Source organism: Nelusetta ayraudi, unplaced genomic scaffold (assembly GCF_046127955.1).
Source record: "Nelusetta ayraudi isolate G7.1 ecotype Tasmania unplaced genomic scaffold, CSIRO-AGI_Nayr_v1 ptg000004l, whole genome shotgun sequence".
Taxonomy (NCBI): Eukaryota; Metazoa; Chordata; class Actinopteri; order Tetraodontiformes; family Monacanthidae; genus Nelusetta; species Nelusetta ayraudi.
Genome location: NW_027466054.1, coordinates 311479 through 329374, shown reverse-complemented (window position 1 = coordinate 329374; position 17896 = coordinate 311479). Strand labels below are relative to the sequence as shown.

At 54.8% G+C, this 17896-nt stretch overlaps 1 protein-coding gene across 7 annotated transcripts in view; it reads right to left on the bottom strand.

The window, feature by feature from the left end:
• Nucleotides 1-49: 49 nt before the first annotated feature.
• Nucleotides 50-17896, bottom strand: part of LOC142898475 (nck-associated protein 5-like) — a 43799-nt gene continuing 25952 nt past the window's right edge. For 5 of the 7 annotated variants that reach the window (XM_076041423.1, XM_076041432.1, XM_076041441.1 and 2 more), the window contains 15 exons: nucleotides 14133-14205; nucleotides 13467-13607; nucleotides 12828-12896; nucleotides 11728-11766; nucleotides 11504-11623; nucleotides 9165-9272; nucleotides 8701-8877; nucleotides 5462-8253; nucleotides 4917-5007; nucleotides 4287-4365; nucleotides 3552-3809; nucleotides 3113-3252; nucleotides 2894-3020; nucleotides 2686-2783; nucleotides 50-1357 (listed from right to left, as the gene is read on the bottom strand). In XM_076041423.1, coding sequence (XP_075897538.1) covers nucleotides 1310-1357; nucleotides 2686-2783; nucleotides 2894-3020; nucleotides 3113-3252; nucleotides 3552-3809; nucleotides 4287-4365; nucleotides 4917-5007; nucleotides 5462-8253; nucleotides 8701-8877; nucleotides 9165-9272; nucleotides 11504-11623; nucleotides 11728-11766; nucleotides 12828-12896; nucleotides 13467-13607; nucleotides 14133-14205 — 4360 coding nt within the window. In that variant the 3' untranslated portion in view covers nucleotides 50-1309. Of the gene's footprint in view, nucleotides 1358-2685; nucleotides 2784-2893; nucleotides 3021-3112; nucleotides 3253-3551; nucleotides 3942-4286; nucleotides 4366-4916; nucleotides 5008-5461; nucleotides 8254-8700; nucleotides 8878-9164; nucleotides 9273-11503; nucleotides 11624-11727; nucleotides 11767-12827; nucleotides 12897-13466; nucleotides 13608-14132; nucleotides 14206-17896 lie in introns of those variants that run through there. The other 2 variants (XM_076041418.1, XM_076041459.1) reach the window with 2 other exon arrangements.

Genomic DNA, 17896 nt, shown 5'->3' with positions numbered 1-17896 from the left:
GGCCGTTAAATACACACACACACACACACACACACACACACATAGAAAGTAGACTCTCTTCTTTATTTAGGAAATAGTTACATAAAATAGAGCATTAAGGTCTGATGTAGCAGACGGAATTGCACAAAGTCGTAATAACAATAATAATCAGAACAACAACAATAACAATAACAATAACAATAATAATAATAATAATAATAATAATAATAATAATAATACTAATAATATCAATGCATCAGGTCACGCTGCTGGGCTGCAGACAGGAAGGTGAGATCAGGTGGAGCGTTACAGTACCAAACACTCACACTTAGGTACACACACAGCACAGTTCAGTTGGCCCCACCCTGCTGATTAGCGCCACACGTTGGCCATGCCCCTCCCCCCACTCACCCCACCTCTGACACACTGCTGCTGATTGGCCCACTCTGGCTTTTTTGTTTTTTGTTTTTTTGCATAACACTGGTGCGCGTGAGGACGACGCCTGGAGTGGCGAGCGATGTCGCTCCAGTTTCATCCCTGAGCTGAGCTACTAGCTCCAATACTAGCAGCGCCGATGCTAGCACCGAAGCTAAGTCCTCCTCGCGTTGCATATTAAAGTTTTTTGTATCGCAGATCTAAATGCAGCACTTTTACAACGAAAATTGATAATTTAGCATCGGAATTAATTTTCTTTTTACAGCTGATACAGTTTGTTTGACCTAGTGGCCACTCGTGGTGCTGAAGCCAAAAGAAAATGACCTCTTCATTCATTCTATTAAAGGAGATGCTGACTGTTACGACCCGTTTCACCCAACTGAAATAAACTATAAAGGACGACAGGAAGCTGTGGGCGGGTCCAGTGGATGACACAACACCTTAAAGATTAACCAGGAAATAAATAAGGAAGTAAAGCAGGAGGTAAAGCAGGAAGTCAACCAGAAGGTCAATCAGGAAGCGTACGTTTCTTTCCAACCTACAGTAAAAGGTGGCAGATTCAGACTGGGTGCGCGCCACCTGCTGTTCAGTGTCTGTCATGAAAGTGGGCCTCATACGGGAGGGGAGGAAGGGGAGTGATGTCAGGTGACCCTCCAGCAGGAAGTTGCAGGTAAACATGGTTTTGGCCCAGCAGAAGGTTCTGGGCTGGTCTGTCACAGTGAAATGGACCACCTGAGGTCCAGGTCCCACGTTGGCTTTGTGCCCTGCCTCCTCCAGGAGGGGTGGTAGAAAGGTGAGGGGGTGCCCCCTCTAAGTGCTTGGTGAGGAGGGTCAAAGGTCAAAGTTCGTACCGTTGGTCAGAGGTCAGAGGTGAAAAAGAAGAAGAAGAAGCTCCTCAGCAACCAGCAGAGAAGTCGCGCCCAGCGACGGCCACCATCTCCTTCTGCAGGAGAAGACAGAAAGAGCGTCAGCTATTAGGGGCCACAGCGCCCCTCGGAGGAGCACCACGTGTATGATGCCTCGTTTGTTCACAAGTGGCAGGGTAAATGAACCGCACGCACGCACGCACGCACACACACACAAACACACACACACACACACACCAGCTGGCAGAACACTGTGTCATCACCCCCTGCTGGCCACTCTTGTATGAGCACAATTTCGGACCAATTCTTATCAGTGTTTCTAAGGAGGGAATTTTTCAAACGCTCCGTGTCATCATTGCTGTGGTCCATCTCACACATCGCCCCCTAGCCGCAGGACAGTGGCAGTGCGCCCCGCCCTCCTCCACTCCCAACAACATTAACATATAGAGCGAGTTTTATTTCATTTTCCCCCGCACACAAGACTCTCTGCAGCAGCTGCTTCCTCTGCGACATCATGTTTACTCAATATAAAAATCCAGGAAACCTGAAGCAGACAGGAAGCAGGCAGCGAGTGGCAGGAGGAGGGGGCGGGGCAGGGGGTTATGGTGGGGAGATGGGGGAAACGGGATGGGGGTGGGGGCGGTGTCAGCCGCTGTCAGGATGATGAATGGCGGCCGGTTCCGGCCGTGAGGGGCCGGTGACGGGAGCTGCAACGGCTTCAACATCACTCACATGCCTTCCTCACTGAGAGGTTATTAAGAACACAAAGGCCCCACCCCCATCAGCGGGGGGGTGGAGCCACACAGGTGAGCTGAGAAGAGGACAGGGTCTTTGGGTGAACCTTAAGACCACTTCCTGTACAAGTTTGGTCACATGACTGCCGAGCACAAGCTTAGCCTAGCTAACATGTTGCTCAGTAGCGGCTCGCTAGCTAGCATCCAGTGGATGACGCTGATCACAACATTGCAACACACACAGACACAAACACACACACACACACTAGTCAGGCAGAAATAACACAATATTGACAGTATTCTGGAGTGAGTGTGTGCCTGTGCATGCTATCAGTTGACAGACACACACACAGACACACACACACACACACACAAACACTATAGTCAACCAGAAATGAAAAATATGATAGCATTCTGCAGTGTATGAGGCTGTACTGTGTGTGTGTGTGTGCGTGTTTGTGTTTAATGCAGGTCATTTCACGCTGCCTGCGCGTCGTTTGTCATTCAGCAGTGTTAAATACTAATTCTGCTGACACCAGGGCAGGAGAGACAATCGAAGGCAATTTACTGCTGTTTTCTACCAAAAAAAAATTGCAAAAGACAAAATAAAGTTCAGATGGAAAAGACAAACGAGATACGCCAGTGTGGGTGTGTGTGTGTGTGAGACTCACACTCAGTGTGCCCTCTGCCACGTCCTGCTGGTATAGCTCCATGATGGAGGGCGTGGCCTCCCGGCTTTGTCTCTTCAGCGTGTCCCGCTCGTCCTCGGCTGTGATTGGATGGGTGGAGGAGGGGGAGGGGGCGGAGACATGAGTCAGGTGGGAGGAGTCAGGAGCAGGCAGGGCTGCTTGTTGGGGAAGCGGACATGTTTGAGCAGACCTGAGAGGCTCCTGCTCATCATCATGAGCTTCCTGTGAAGAAGAGGAGGAGGAGGCGAGGCCATGGGCGGAGCTTCGGCCTCTGTGTCACTGCTATTGCTGCTGCTGCTACCTGAGTATGTGCACAACTGAGCACAGGTACAGACAGGTCAGGAAGTGGCAGGTGAGTGGACCTCAGACGACCCCAGCAGTGTCAGGTGAAGCAGCATAAAGTACGTACAGACTCCAGCTCCTTCGCCTGCGTCTTCTTCTTCTTCTTCTCTGGCACCTTGTGTTGGTGTTGGTCCTCAGCACCGCTGCGCGACAATGCCAGGCTCCATCTTTTGGTCCTGATGGCGTCTGGAGGTTGAGAAAACGACTCTGAGAGGGCAGAGCATCCAACAGGGCACACACATCGTGGCCACGCTAAGATTATGTTAGCGGAGCTAGCTCTAGGATACACTGGGCAGACACCATGGGCAAGCTAAGATGATGTTAGCATAGCTAGCGCTAGAAAACCCACTGGAAACACACACACTGTGGCCACACTAAGCGAATGTTAGCAGAGCCAGCACTAGGAAAACCCACTAGACACACAAACACGTGGCCACGCTAAGATAATGTTATTTCTGTTCTGATTGGCAGGACCGGACTAATCAGATAGCAGGAGTTAAACTCACCTGGACAGGTGGCAGTGGGCGGGGCCTGCTGGCTGCCGGTCACGCTGGGCTCAGAGTGGGAGTGGCCTATGGTGGGGCGGGGCTGCGGGCAGGACACGGGTGGGGGGGAAGGCACTTTGACGTGGGGTTGGGGGGAATCCGGGTCCGGGTGCGAAGGGGAGGTGGAGGGTGAGGAGACGGCCTCCGGCCTGGGAGCGTGGTGGGAGTCGGGGAGGGGGAAGGTACCAATGCCGCTGTCCAGGGTCCTGGTCTGACAGCCTGGAGCCACAGCAGGAGAGGAGGAGAGGAGAAGGTGTGAGGAGCTCTTGGAGGAGCAGGGAGGCGCAAGGAACAGGAGGAGGCGAAGGAGGAGTCACATGCAGGGGAAGGAGGTGTGGGTGAGGAGGGGGTCTGTGAGTGAGGAAAAGGGGGGCGGGGTGGGGTGGCGCGGTCAGTAACAACCATTGGGGGAGAAGAGAAGAGAGGTGAAAAGTCCAAGGGTCCTCAGAGAACATCATGAAAACATCAGGCAGCAGCGAGCGTGCATGTGTGTGTGTGGCTGAGGTCCAGGCCCCACCCACTTCCAACAAGATGTTGATCCAGTCGTCACTTCCTGCAGCTCCAACTGTAGTGTAACTGTGACTAAAACCTGATTCTTCTGCATTTATAATCAACATCTGAATGCTCCTCAGTTGTCTGCATGCTGTGGCCAGGAGCAGCCAGGAGAGCTGGCGGAGGTGCAGCAGGTGGACTCACCCATCATATGGTCCTGACAGGACGAGTCTGGGACCTCCTCACCGTCCCGCAGCTGGATCTTCTGGCCCATGATGAGGGTCTTGAACACATCAGGATGAGAAGGAGGCGGAGGGAAAGGGAGAGGAAGCATTAGACCTGAACAGAGCTGTGATCATCATCATCATCATCATCATCATCATCATCATCATCATCATCATCACCACCACCACCATCACCACTACCACCACCACCATCATCATCATCACCAACACCATCAAAACCATCATAATCGTCTTCTTCATCATCTTCTTCATCATCACCATCATCTTCTTCTTCTTTATCACCTACAGCTTCATTATGACCATCATCATGCACCTCCTCCTTAGCAACAGCAGCAGCAGCAGAGGATTAGCACTTCGCAGTGTTAGCGGCTAATGGCTAATTCATCACTCCCCTGCAGTGACTGACAGCTAATAAAGACTGAAGGCGGCCGGCTCATCAATAATCCGAACATACAGCCGCTCTCACTGTGTCCGACACGGCGCTCAGCAAGAGACTGTGCAGCTCCGACAACAACAACAACACACAGCCACCATCAATAGCAGCCCCGGGGGCGGTCTGTGTGTGTTTGTGTGTGTGCGCTCTACTCACAGCTGTATCGCAGCACATCTCCTTCATCTCACAGTGTTTTCTAGCTGCAGGCATCGCAGGAGGAGACACACAGCTGCTCTTCACCGTGGCCCTGAGAGGACAGACAACATCTTCATCAGCTCCCTGTCAGAGTGTGTGTGTGTGTGTGTGTGTGTGTGTGTGTGTGTGTGTGTCAGCAGGACCAAGCCAGAACCCTGTGGCTGTGTGATTTGTGAACTCTCCATCATAATGGATCTACTGTCCTCCAAACATTACAGCGTAGTGGAGGCTCAGCAGAACTGGAGCAACCAGAGGAACTGGAGAAACCATAGAAACCTAAAGATTCTGAGGAATCAGAGGATTCAGAAGAATCTAGATATCTTGGGAAACCAGAGGAACCAGAGGACCAGATGAACCAGAGGTCTTGGGGAACCAGAGGAACCAGAGGTCCAGAGGAACCTGAGGAACCAGAGGTCTTGGGGAACCAGAGGACCAGAGGACCAGAGGAACCTGAGGAAACTAAAGATCCAGAGGACCCAGAGAAACCTGAGAAGACCCAGACCCACCTGCCCAGCAGCTCCCGGACCAGCTGCTCTTTGCCCATGAAGGCAGTGGAGGTGTGGATGTGGTTGGCGATGTGGCCCATGTGGTTGTTGCAATGGTCCATGATGGAGCTCAGCTTGTTGTTGACCTCCAGCAGGGCCTCCTGGTTCTTCTCCTTCTCCTTCCTCCTGTCGGTCTTGACTCCCACCGGGCTCGTCTTCTGCTCCTCCTTCTTCTCCTCTTTGGGCCTGGAGGCCTCGGCCGCCTTCTTGCCTCCGAGGGCGGGCAGCTTGCTTCGGCGGAGGCCAAACCAGTTGGCCAGCGAAGGGGCTGTCCTGGTCCTGGTCCGGGCCTCGCCCAGCGCCACCTTCTCCTGGTTTTCCTGCTTCTTCTGGACGTTCTCCTTGATGCCTAGCATCACCTTCTCCTCGATGGAGCGGGCCGATGGGTTGACCTCGGGGCTGCCATCCAATTGGCCGTCAGCACTCTGGTGCGGGGGGGTGTGGCTAGAGGTGGGGGGTGTAGCCTGGAAGGGGTGGGTAGAGACCTTGGCTTTGTGAACCAGGTTGCTTAACCCGCCGTGTCCAGCGGAGGGCGCCGTCATGCCGCCGTAGTGGCTGAGCCTGGTCCTGGGGGAGTGGTTTGGGCTGTGGTTGGGGCCAGTGGAGGATGTGGGGGCAGGGACCTCCAGGGAGCTGTGGCGGGTCAATGAGCCAGCCCCCCCTCGCTCCCCTGAGGTGGTGATGATGTGGGTTCGAGTTCGGACCTGAGAACCCTCGCCAGCAGGTGGTGGGGGTTGGTGGTGCTGGTGGGGGTGGGGGGTGGAGCTGAAGCTCTGGCTGCGGGCCTTGGCCCCTGTCAAGCCCAGAACGGGCTTCGGGTGGGCCGGCCTGCAGAACATCTGGCTGCTGAGCTGGGCCCCACCCCCCTCCTCTGGCCCCTCCCCCTCCTCCTGGTCCCGCCCCCCGGTGGTCCTTGCGGTAGCGGAGGTCGACAACCCCTGGGGGCCACAGGGGTCGAAAGTCACGCTCTCCCGGGACACCGAGTTGAAATGGTCCTTCTCCTGCTTGCCAGGAGGGGCGGCGCCGCTCCTGCAGGTAGGCGGGGCCTTGAGGAAGGCCTTGAAGCCCATGGGGATGCGGCTCTTGCCCGCCCTCTCCGGCGTGTTGGGGGTGGGGCCACCTGGCATCGGAGGCGGGGCCGGGTCCTGGTTGGCCGGCCCCCTCTTAGCAGTGAAGGCCGAGGCCGAGCAGCGGAGGGCGCTGTACGGGGGTGGGACGTTCTTTGGGGTCCTGGTGGGGGTGTGGGCAGTGTCAGGGGGAGGGGAAGGAGGAGGGGGGGCAGCGTAGACTGACTTGGTGCTCCGTCTGGCTCCGCCCTTGGCTGCCGCCCCCGCCGCTGGCGACCTGTGGGGCTGCTGATTGGTCCGCGGGGGCTCCTTGTCCCTGATGGGCAGCGTGGCCTGCAGGCTGGGCAGGAGGGAGGTGTGATAGCTGGGGGGCGGGGCCCTGCCGGGGGGGCCGGGTGGAGGGGCCCTGAGCTGCTGGTGGGGTTTGACCAGGAGGGAGGTGGAGCGGCCGGGGGGCGGAGGGGGCGGGGAGGGGGACCTGAGTTTGCCTTTAGCAGCGGCGGTGGCGTCACAGTGCTGGTTTTTGGTTGGCTGCTCGCCCTGGGGGGTGGGGTGGGGACCAGCAGGGCTCCTCCAGCTCGCCGCCCTGCTGGTCCTGGAGGTTATGGCGGTGGCAGGGGGGGAGCAGGGCGACCTGTCCTGGGGGGGGTCGCTGCTGGACCCCCGAGACGTGCGGGGAGGTTGGGCCAAGGGCCTGGCGCTGGCGGGGATCCTGGAGGGGGCAGAGCGAGCGGCAGGCTCGCCGGTGCCCCTGCTGCTCAGCGGCCTGGTCAGCCTCCTACGGGGGGTACCAGCAGGGGCAACAGCGGGGGTCCTTGGGGGGGCCTCCAGGGCAGAGGGGGCGGAGTCTCTGATTCCCGCCCTCTGCCGAGTGGGCCGGTCCCCGGGAACCATCTCCTGCAGCTCTGCTGGCTCCGCCTCCACGTAAAGCATTGCCAGGATGCTCTCCTCTGATTGGCTGCACCTTTCCTCACCTACCGCCCTCACCAGGCTGAGGGGGCGGGGCCTGCTGTCAGCCGACTGGGTGCGAGCCTGCAGCCACTGCCGGGAGGCTGGCTCTGATTGGATATCGGGATGAGGCTCCTCCTCTTCCCTCGCCTCTCGGTCGGGGTTGGGGGGGTCAGAGGTCAGTTTGGAGGGCTTGCGGAAGGCCGAGGTTCGGCCGCCCTCAGGTAGGAAGCTGTTGATGAAGCTCAGGAGCTCCTCAGGGCCGTCGTCCTTGGGCGGCGGCAGTGGTGCAAGGGGGGCGGAGCCAGAGTCCGCAGGCCCCGCCCAGCTGCAGAGGGAGGAGCACCAGCCATCCCTGGTGGGGACGTCCTGCTCTCCTGCTGCGCTGCCCTGCACCAGCTCATCGTCGGCGTCATCTGAGTCGTACAGTCCCAGTTTGTTGTTGCTCCGTCCCCTGGTAGCGGCGGTGGTCCCCTTGGTGGCGCTCTTCAGCCCCAGAGAGTAGATGCCTTCGTTGGAGTTCATGCAGTCCTTGTAGACCCTGGAGGAGGCCGAGGAGCTGCGCTGCTTCCTCCTCTGCAGCTTCCTTAGGCCCTCCAGGATGTGGCTCTCCTTCCTCCTGGTGGGTGGCTGCTGCTGCTGCTGCTGCTGTTGCTGCTGTTGCTCCTCAGGGGGCCCACAGATGTTCCCAGGAGCCGAGGAGCCCAGGCTGAGCCTCTTCTCCCAGGTCAGGGATGCCTGCAGGAGGACACCGAGTTATTTCACGGAGACGGGGAATGAGAGGGAGGTGGAGGTGGAGATGGAGATGGAGACATAGATTGGGGTGGAGAAAGAAGTGGAGGTGGAGATAGAGACAGAGATGGAGGTGGAGATGGAGGTAGAAATGGAGATGGCGGTAGAGACGGAGGTGGAGGTGGAGATGGAGACAGAGGTGGACATGAAGGTGGAGATGGAGACAGATGTGGACAGGAAGGTGGAGAAGGAAACGGAGGTGGATGGAGGTGGAGGTGGAGGTGGAAATTGAGATGAAGGTGGAGATGGAGGTAGAGATGGAAATGGAGACAGAGATGGAGGTGGAGATGGAAACGAAGGTGGAGGTGGAGATGGAGATGGAGAAGGAGAGAGAGATGGAGACGAAGACGGAGTTGGAGATGGAGACGAAGACGGAGGTGGGATATGTCTCACCGGCTTCCCAGAGGAGCGGCCATCGTTCCAGGTGTAGGAGCCGCTGGAGAAGTCGCTGCACGCGCTGGACAGCGAGAGCTCGCTGCTGCTGCAGCTGCTGCGGGGGTAGGTAGGGGGCGAGGCCAAGCTCAGCTGGCTCAGACACTTCCTGTCGGAGGACGGCCTCCAGCTAGGCTCCTGCAATAACAATAATTAGTGATGATCATTAATAATATCATATGATTTCAATCACGTTCAGAAAGTTTGATAGTAATAAATGTTTCTGCTTTTTCTCAGATGGTCAGAGGATGAAGGACCTGCAGGACCTGATGCATAATAGATAAGAGGACAATCGATGATTTCTGGTAATATGACAACGATGGAGGGGGGAGGGGTAGAGGAGAGGCGGGAGGGAGGGGCAGGGTCACAACCCTGTGTAACTTTAATATCTTCTAATGGTTTCTCATGGACCCTGCTGAACTCACCAGGCTGGCCGGCCAATCAGAGCTCCTGGACAGCAGGAAGGCCTTACTCCTCTCCGGCTCCAGCAGTAGGTCGGCGGCCGACAGGTCCAGGATCCTGGAGTGGAGTTTCTGCAGGAGGACCAGAGTAGGTAAGAGGAGGTCAGAGTCAGACACGGCAGCAGCCTCAGCACAGGATAATATCACACATCAGACCTGAGCTTAGAGGGAAAAAAATCAGCTGGTTGTTAGCATTCGTCTTTATCGGCATCATGAAGAATCAGCTGTTTATTAGCATTTAGCTTCATCAGATTCATCAAGGATCAGCTGTTCATTAGCATTAAGCTGCATCATCATCATCATCATCATCATCATCATCATCATCATCATCAGCAGCAGCAGCAGCAGCAGCAGCAGCATCAAAAATCAGCTGCTTATCAGCATTAAGCGGCATCATGATCATCATTGTCATCGCCAGCAGCAGCAGCAGCAGCAGCAGCAAAAATCAGCTGGTTACCAGCATTTAGCTTCATCCTCATCAGCTAACTGATAAACCCTCTCGTCACGATCAACAGGAACAATTCAAACACAGATTCCTGCTCTATTTGTTTTGTGAGTGTGTGTGCATGTGTGTGGGGGGGTCCCTGTGGTGTGTGTGTGTGTGTGTGTAAGTGCAGCAGAGGGTCACTGTCGGCTCTCTGCTGAGTGTTTTGTTGAGAACGCTAATGATGCTCTGCTTCCTCTTCCTCTCCTTCTTCTCCAGTCTCCTCACAGCAGCCTGCTCCACGCCGCCCGGGGCCCAAACAACATGCCCACCTCTCACTCTCAGATAAACAGCCGGCAGGGAGACGGTTGTTTTGTCCGCCTCTCAGAGCGCACTCCCTCTGGCGCCGCTGCTGCCACCGCCACCGTCCAACTCAAAGTTTTAGCAGCTGCTGCAGTGCTTTATGTAACTTCTTCTTCTGCTGCTGCTGTTTGGAAGCAGGTTTGTTTCCCCCCTCCTCCTCCTCTTCCCAGGTGGGTGGGGCTCTGATCTTATCAGTGGCCGTGCTGGATTTCACCTCCTCAGCTTCTCATCAAGGATTCAGTCGATGATGTCGCAGGGTCGTGGGAGGGAGGGAGGGAGGGCAGGATAGGTTGGGGGGGGGGGGGGGTAACAGGAGACGCCAGGGCGAGTTTTAAAGGTTGAAAGTCAGGAGGCCACGCCCTATTTGCTGAGGGGCGGGGCTTGTTACCGCAGTGGGATGTTGTCCAGCTGAGCCGTTGTCCTCCTCCAGGGGGCAGCGTTCTTCACAGCTAACTGTTTGATGGCGATGGATGAAGATGGGCGGCGGCCAGACGTCCCTGTGATTAATGCCCAGTCACAGCGTGACCGCTTGGGGGAGAGGGGGGGGGGGGCAGAGGGGCTGGGTCCCTTAACAGGGTTCTCCATCAGAGAAACTGGAGAGGAACCAGGAACCGCAAGATGTTTCATTACTGATAAGAAGCTCTGCTGGAAAGGCTACACCCAGCTGGAAGGGGGCGGAGCTTCCATTTCCATCAGGACGCTGACTGCTGCTGCTGTTACTGTTACTGTTGCTCCTGCTGCGGTTACTGTTACTACTGCTGCTGTTGTTGCCGTTACTGCTGCTAAAGGACGGTCAGGAGGGCACGTCGCATTCCTATATACGGGCTTTCATGATCCACAGCGGGCCGATCATGTAACAGGAAGTGGGAGCCATCACCTGAGGGTCCGCCCCTTCCTGTCCAGACAGATGGAGGTACACAGATGGCAGCTAGCCTGAGACTTAGCTTAGCTAGCTTAGCATGTGTTCCCATGGAAACAGCTGGGAGGAGACACACACACACACACACACACACACACACACTCTTGTCTTCCACTCATCTCCATCTGGCTCCTCCCCCTCTCCTCAGGGTGACATCTCCATTTCCATTGTCAGCCCGACCACACACACACACACACACACACACACACACACACACACACACAACCTGGCCGAGCTAAATTGGTGTTTTCCGACAGACTGAGAAGATGAACAGAGACAATTTCCAGCCTCAGGAGAGTCTGAGGTGCTGCAGGAGGAGCTGCTCTCCTCTTATCGTTAGATTTGATGTTGGGACAACAAGAGGAGGCCATTACACCTGGCACTATCCGGGGGGGGGGGGGAGGAGGGGGGGCACCACTGCCGCGTGGATTGTGTGGCCTCACAGCGCCTCCAGCAGGAAAGAGAACGGAAAGGGAGAAACCTTTGGGAATGGCTCTGCCTCCCTGCAGTGGGTGAAGGTGGACAGAGAGGAGCAAGGGGGGGGGTTTGTGGTCTCCAGGCAGGTAGGGGAGTTGAGGGGAGAGTGAGCAGGGCTACCTGGAGGAGGAGGTCAGAGGCCGGCTTGATCTTCTGCTGGAACAGGACGCTGAGCGCCCGGTTCTGCTGCTCCAGATCGAAGACTCGGGTCCGCAGCTTTAGACACTCCTCCCTCAGATCCTGTGGGTCCGAAACAGAGAAGGGGCGTGGTCATAGTGAGGAGGGGGCGAAGCTAGGGCTGGGATAATGAGGACAATGACGAGGAAGAGGTTTTAGAAACAAACCTTCTGGGTGAGAAGTGCCTGCACCACCTGATTGGCCACCTGCAGTAGGGGGACAACAAGGGAGTAAGTAGGAGGTTGTGTTTGAGTCAAGACCGCACCAACTTAGACCAAGATCTTATCAAGACTAGACAGCATTGAGATCGAGACCAGACCAAGTCTGTATATATCTAAGACAAATCACAACGAAACTGAACAAATGACCAGTATCTATTCATTCACTTCAGTTTGATTATATATCAATGGAACAGCAGCATTTCTTTTCAGCAAGGTATCTTTTAATAATCTTCTATAACGTTTTGCTGCTTTGCCAGCTATTTTAATCCATTTTCAAAAAAACTGCTTGGCTTCATTAAATTAAAAAATAAATAAACTAGGAATAATTGAACTGAAAATGATGCCAATTGTGCCAAGCATGAAGAAAATGTGTACAAGTCAAGACCTTTCGTGTCTGAGTGTCTCAACACTAAAAATATACTCATCAATCTCATCCATGGCGGTTGTGAATGAGATCAAAGTTTTGCACGGTGGGGATGAGGAGGTGGACTTAAAATTTCTTTTCTGTTATTATCATCATTGCAGTGTTGGAAGAGTCTAGACCGGCCTGGATCAAAAATCTCCAGTCCACGAAGTCAGAGAGTACTCCAAACTAGTAGTAGGTCATGTGATCCTCGGGTCCCATGGCAGCCAACACCTCAGACCGCCGCCGCCGGCTCCCATTACTGCTCATTGATTGCTTGTTAAGCTGCGGCAGCGGCCGATCGAAGGGAGACGCAATTCCTGTTTTGATCTGTTTATACGGATGCCACTCTGCTAATTAAAGAGGTGGGTCACATGGTGCGCCGGGGGGAATGAGGGAGCCAATCTGATTGGTTACTGTCCCAGACGGATCTTCATCTTGATTGGATTCTAATTTCTGTTTCATTTCCCCACGTCGACAATTTCCTGTTGCTAGATTTCTTTCTAATTAAATTTTAAATAAGAAAAGCTAAATGAAAACTTGGTTAATAAATAAATAAATAAATAAATAAATAAATAAATCCCCAAACAGCTCAGTCTTCCTCAGCTCAGCTTGCCTCCTGGTGGCCGAGTGCTATCCTCACCTCGTCCAGACAGCGCTCGTACTGCTCCCGCTGGGTCTTGTTCTCCAGGGCCAGCGCACTGTTCTTCTCCTGCAGGGAACACACACAAACACACACAGGAAGTATCAGTCCAGAGCTCTGCCCACCCACTTCCTGTTGTGTGTGTGTGTGTGTGTGTGTGTGTGTGTGTGTGTGTGTGTGTGTGTGTGTGTGTGTAAGAACAGCAGCATCCGGGGAGCTGAGAAAGGTCAGCACAGCGCCTCTCAAAGGTCAAGAAGAGGTGCTAATGAGGAGACCCTACCTCCCTTCTCCCTTCTCCCTTCTCCCCCGCCTGCTCTCCCCCCAACCCTTGCCGGGTAGTTTATTGATCTGTGGGAGTTTGTCATTTGTCAGCCAACATGCTGTCCTTTAGGAGAAACCGCAACACACAAACACCTAATCAGGCTCCGTTACGAGGCCAAGAGTTCCCATGATGCCGTTCAGCAAGAAGCAGAATGTCTCCGATGAAGTGTGTGTGTGTGTGCGTGCGTGGAGGTGATTAATGAGGCGGCGTGATGACAGACAGTCTGTGATTGGCCCACGTCTCATTGAGTATATTCACTCATCAATTCAACCCCTCCCCGACGATCAGCCCAGGTCAGCTGATGGGAACAGGATTACCTCCAGGGCCTTGAGGCACTCCAAGAGCTCCTTGGTTTTGTCTCCGTCCTCCTCCTCCAGGTCTGGGACCTTCTCCCCAGGACCATCATCAGGCTGCTTCACCTCCTCCTCCTGCTGCTGCTGCTCCTGGGAGAGTTTGTCCTGGAGGAGGACGAAGAAGAGGAGGAGGAGCAGAGAAGGTGAGAGGAGAAGGAGGAGGACAGAAGATGTTGGTTTCTGCTCATCTCCAGCTTCAGACTGAGCCAGGACTCCAAAAGCAGTACTGCAGGAGAACATCATTAGCTTGACCAAAAGTCTGAGAGGAGATCTGAGAGTGAGGAGGAGAAGCAGCAGCTACAGAGGACGAGAAGGATTCTAGCTAATTTTAGCCACTAATGGAAATTACGCTGCTGGGATGGATAACGATGATGAAAAGACATTCTCAGCCAAATCTGGTCCCCCTGTGATGGCACAGAATGAGACCAGATGGAGGAAGTGATAGAAACAGTGGGCGAAGCTGCGGCAGACGCGGAAACAGGAAGGCGCCGCTGTTTCTTCTTCTGCCCGCAGGTGTCAGATGTGGACACAGCAGGAACAGGAAGTGAGGAAGTGGTCAGTGTGCCCAGGGCCAATGGGTGAGCAGAGCAGTGGTCACCTGACCCCCCACTGAATGAGCTGCTGTCTCACCTTGTAGACCTTCATGATGTCCACGGCCTCCACCGCCTGGCTCTGCAGCAGCGAGCGCACTGTCTCCTCCATCCTGCACATACACACACACACACACACACACAAGGTCACTTAACAGCGCCATAACCCCTGCAGAACTTTAGCGGCAAGGCTAAAGATGCTAATCAGACTCCTCCCCTTCTGGAAGCACAGATGAAGTCAGAGTGAGCTAGCCTAGCAACTGGAATCGTGTCGCTGTGTGTGTGTGTGTGTGTGTGTATGTGTGTGTGTGTGTGTGTGTGTATGTCTGTGTGTGACGGCTGTGTTGCTGCCGGACGCCGTGTGGACGGCCGACCATCTGTCCAGTCTGAGCCACAAAGCTGCAATCAGGCCGCACGCCGCCGCAGCAGCCTGCTCCACTTCCTGTCCAGCGTGGCCTTAATCAGCAGCAACCTGTAGACACTGTCCCCTGCTGGTCACATGACTTGCACACAACATGCGGCTGTCTGTGTAGCCTGCAGGTGGGACATCCTGAGCTACTTCAAACACTGGAGAACAGCTGCTCCATCAGAGATCCACCTTCATCCAACATCTTCATCTTCATCATCACTACTATCACCATCATGATCATCATCAATATTCTCAATATTCTTATCTTCATCACCATGACCATCAACATAATCAAAATCATCATCTTCCAACATCTTCATCACCACTATCACCATCATGATCCTCATCATCATCATCAGGACCAGCAGAGCAAGACGTGAGACAAATGTCCCTGTAAATATAGAGTCCAATCTGTCATCACCTTCCACAAGAGTGTCAGAATGTGTGTGTGTGTGTGTGTGTGTGTGTGTGCGTTTGGGAAAGGCATATGTGTGTGGAGGTGAAAGCCAATTGCCACCCCCAGCAACACCCCTGCTCCCTCCCCAAGAGCTGAATCTCAAATGTTGGTCAGCAGTCCAGGAAATACAATTAAGGCTCTGATCAATAATTATCTGACACACACACACACACACACACACACACACACACACACACACACACACACACACACACACACACACACACTCAGCCAACTAGAAATCACACACATAGTAGTATGTTGGTGTGTGTGTGTGGACTACACACAGGCCTCATCAGAAAGCGGTGACACCTCTGATTCCATCAGCAGCATTTCTTCTTCTTCTTCTTCTTCTTCTTCTTCTTCTTCTTCTTCTATTCCTCCTCCTTCTCCTCAAGGTGTTTTATTGGAAGGGGGCCTCCAGTTAGAAAACTTCCTGTCAGCTTCAACTCACCCTGTCTGCAGCTTCCCTCGGTGCTTGGCTGCTCCATGCCTGCGGAAGAAGGTGAGGAGGACGGAGCAGACGTCCCTCAGCTCCATCTGTCCGGACACACACACACACACCACACACGCACACTTACAGCACCGCCGCTCGCTACTAGCTACTAGCTCCTGGCCGCTCTGCTCCACACTGTTGCACTGAATGTGGGTCTCTGAGACAAACTAGGCCACATAGTCATCATGTAAGCCCCCCCCCCCCACACACACACACACACACAGCCGCCACCGAGCTGGTGCTCTCATTTTCTACATGTCGTGTCATTATCCCACACACACACACACACACACACACACACACACACACACACACACACAGCAGGCGGCTACAGACTTTCCCCCCCCATATGTCCCCTGTTAAGCCCTCCCTAAAGGGGCAGACCCCCCAGTGAGAGGCAGCCGTCCGCTCGCCTGGATCCCTGGACACGCCCACCGACGTGGTTGGTTCGAGGTGTGGTCATGTGACCAAAGAGAGGTGGCTTTCACACTAAAAGTCAGACTCTTTTTTTTGGGACACATACACACACACACTGCTTCCTCAAGGGCCCGGATCGTCCAATCAGAGGAGAGTATGACAATGACGACACCTCATGCTGCTCCATTCTTCTTCTTCTTCTTCTTTTTCTGCCCTGAATATAGGCACTAATTAGCTAGCTTAATGCTAAGCCGCTGTTATCTTCTTAGCACTGCCGTTCAGGAGACCAAAACCAGGTTTCGGCCTCTGGGGGGTGCCGAGGTCCGTTCCTGCAACAAGTGGTTACATTTCAAAATACGCAGAGCTGAAGGCCCTGCCCCTCTTCCTCCCCCCACTGCAGGGTTCTTCTGGGAGGGAGGACGTGTGGTGAGAAGAACCTTGAAGCTCATCCTTTCATCTCCTTCAGCTCCCACACATTTGGAAGGACTTAACCGGATAATTGATAACCCCCATCCACCTCCCCACCCGCCAACTTGCCATGTGTGGTCCATATGTGTGACCCTGGGGGAGGACCTTCATCATGGAGACACTCGGCCAGGCCTCCCAGTCTCCTCCACCAGCCACCAGCAAAACCACAGACCACCACTGCCGCTGCTGCTACTGCAGCAGGGGGGCGGGGACTGGCGTCCTCAGGGGCGGGGTCATGGGACAGGAAGCGGAGCAGCCGCTCAATGCGGCGGTGGTGGCGTTGGCCTGGTTGGTCTCAGTTACAGTCGGGTTGAGCCTCAGGCTGCGGTGGGGTGGCGTCCCACTTCCATGACCTCGTCCAGCACATATACACACATGCACACAAGCACACACACACACACCTCCTGCCACCACCAGACTAGACCAAACCAGTTCTAACCAGAAACACTGCAGCAACGTCTCCCTGACAACCAGCAATAGCTCAGTTCTACCTGAGAAGACGAAGAAGAAGGTGGCTTCTCCTGTTTCTCAGCCCAGCACCTCCTCCTACTCCTGCTCCTCCAGGAGATGCTCCTCCTCCTCCTCCAGCTCATCCAGGAGGAGCTCCTGGTCCTGCTTCTGCTCCGCTCCCAGACGCTCCTCAGGTCTCCATCCTGGGAGCTCCAGCAGGTCTGCAGGAGGACCTCCACCACCTAATGCTGGAGTGTTTAGTGACGCCCGGTCAGGAGGGGCTGGGCATGTGACCCACAGCAGGATCAGACCCCAGTGGTGGGGGAGGGGCCTGTGTGTGTGTGTGTGTGTGTGTGTGTGTGTGTGTGTGTGTGTGTGTGTGTAGCAGGTCTGGACTTAAACACTTGAGGAATGCAGATCTTCTGAATCAGGAGACACGTGGGGCTGCTAAGTGCGTGCGTGTGTGCGCGTGCGTGCATGCGTGCGTGAGAGAGAGAGCTCCAACATCAGGCGCCACCTAGCTAATTAGCATGAAGCTAAATGACGCTAACCTGCAGGGAGTCACATGGTCTTTGTGTTGTGATGCTTGTTGCAGCGAGGTGGGGGGATAGTGAGGTTGAGGGAGGTGGGACGAGTGAGGGAGCGCGGCCGTCGGGAAGAACCTGGGCACGAGTGGGGCAAAAGGTTGCTTGGAAAGTGGGTGGGGCCGGTAATTAAACTTCAGCCGCGTGCACGCCATCTGCCAGCAGGGCGCGCTGTTTTAAATCCAGTAACACGCTCGCCGGTCGAGATTAGGAGTTTAAAAACAGATTAGGATTGTAATCCTGTTAGTGTGTTTTCCTGGAGTAGAAGATCTTCTGGCGCACATGCACGCGCGTGCGTGCGAGCGCGCGCACGCACACACACACACACACACACACACACACACACACACACACACACACACACACAGATGTGGACCAGGAACTGTCCATCACTGAGACATCACAGTGATGGAGCTCAGAGGAACCTCCAGAGAAACTCCATCACATGACCTGGCCACGGCTCAGACTACTCCCTGGAGCAACTTCCAGCTCCACACACGATAACATGAAGGTGCTGCAGAAG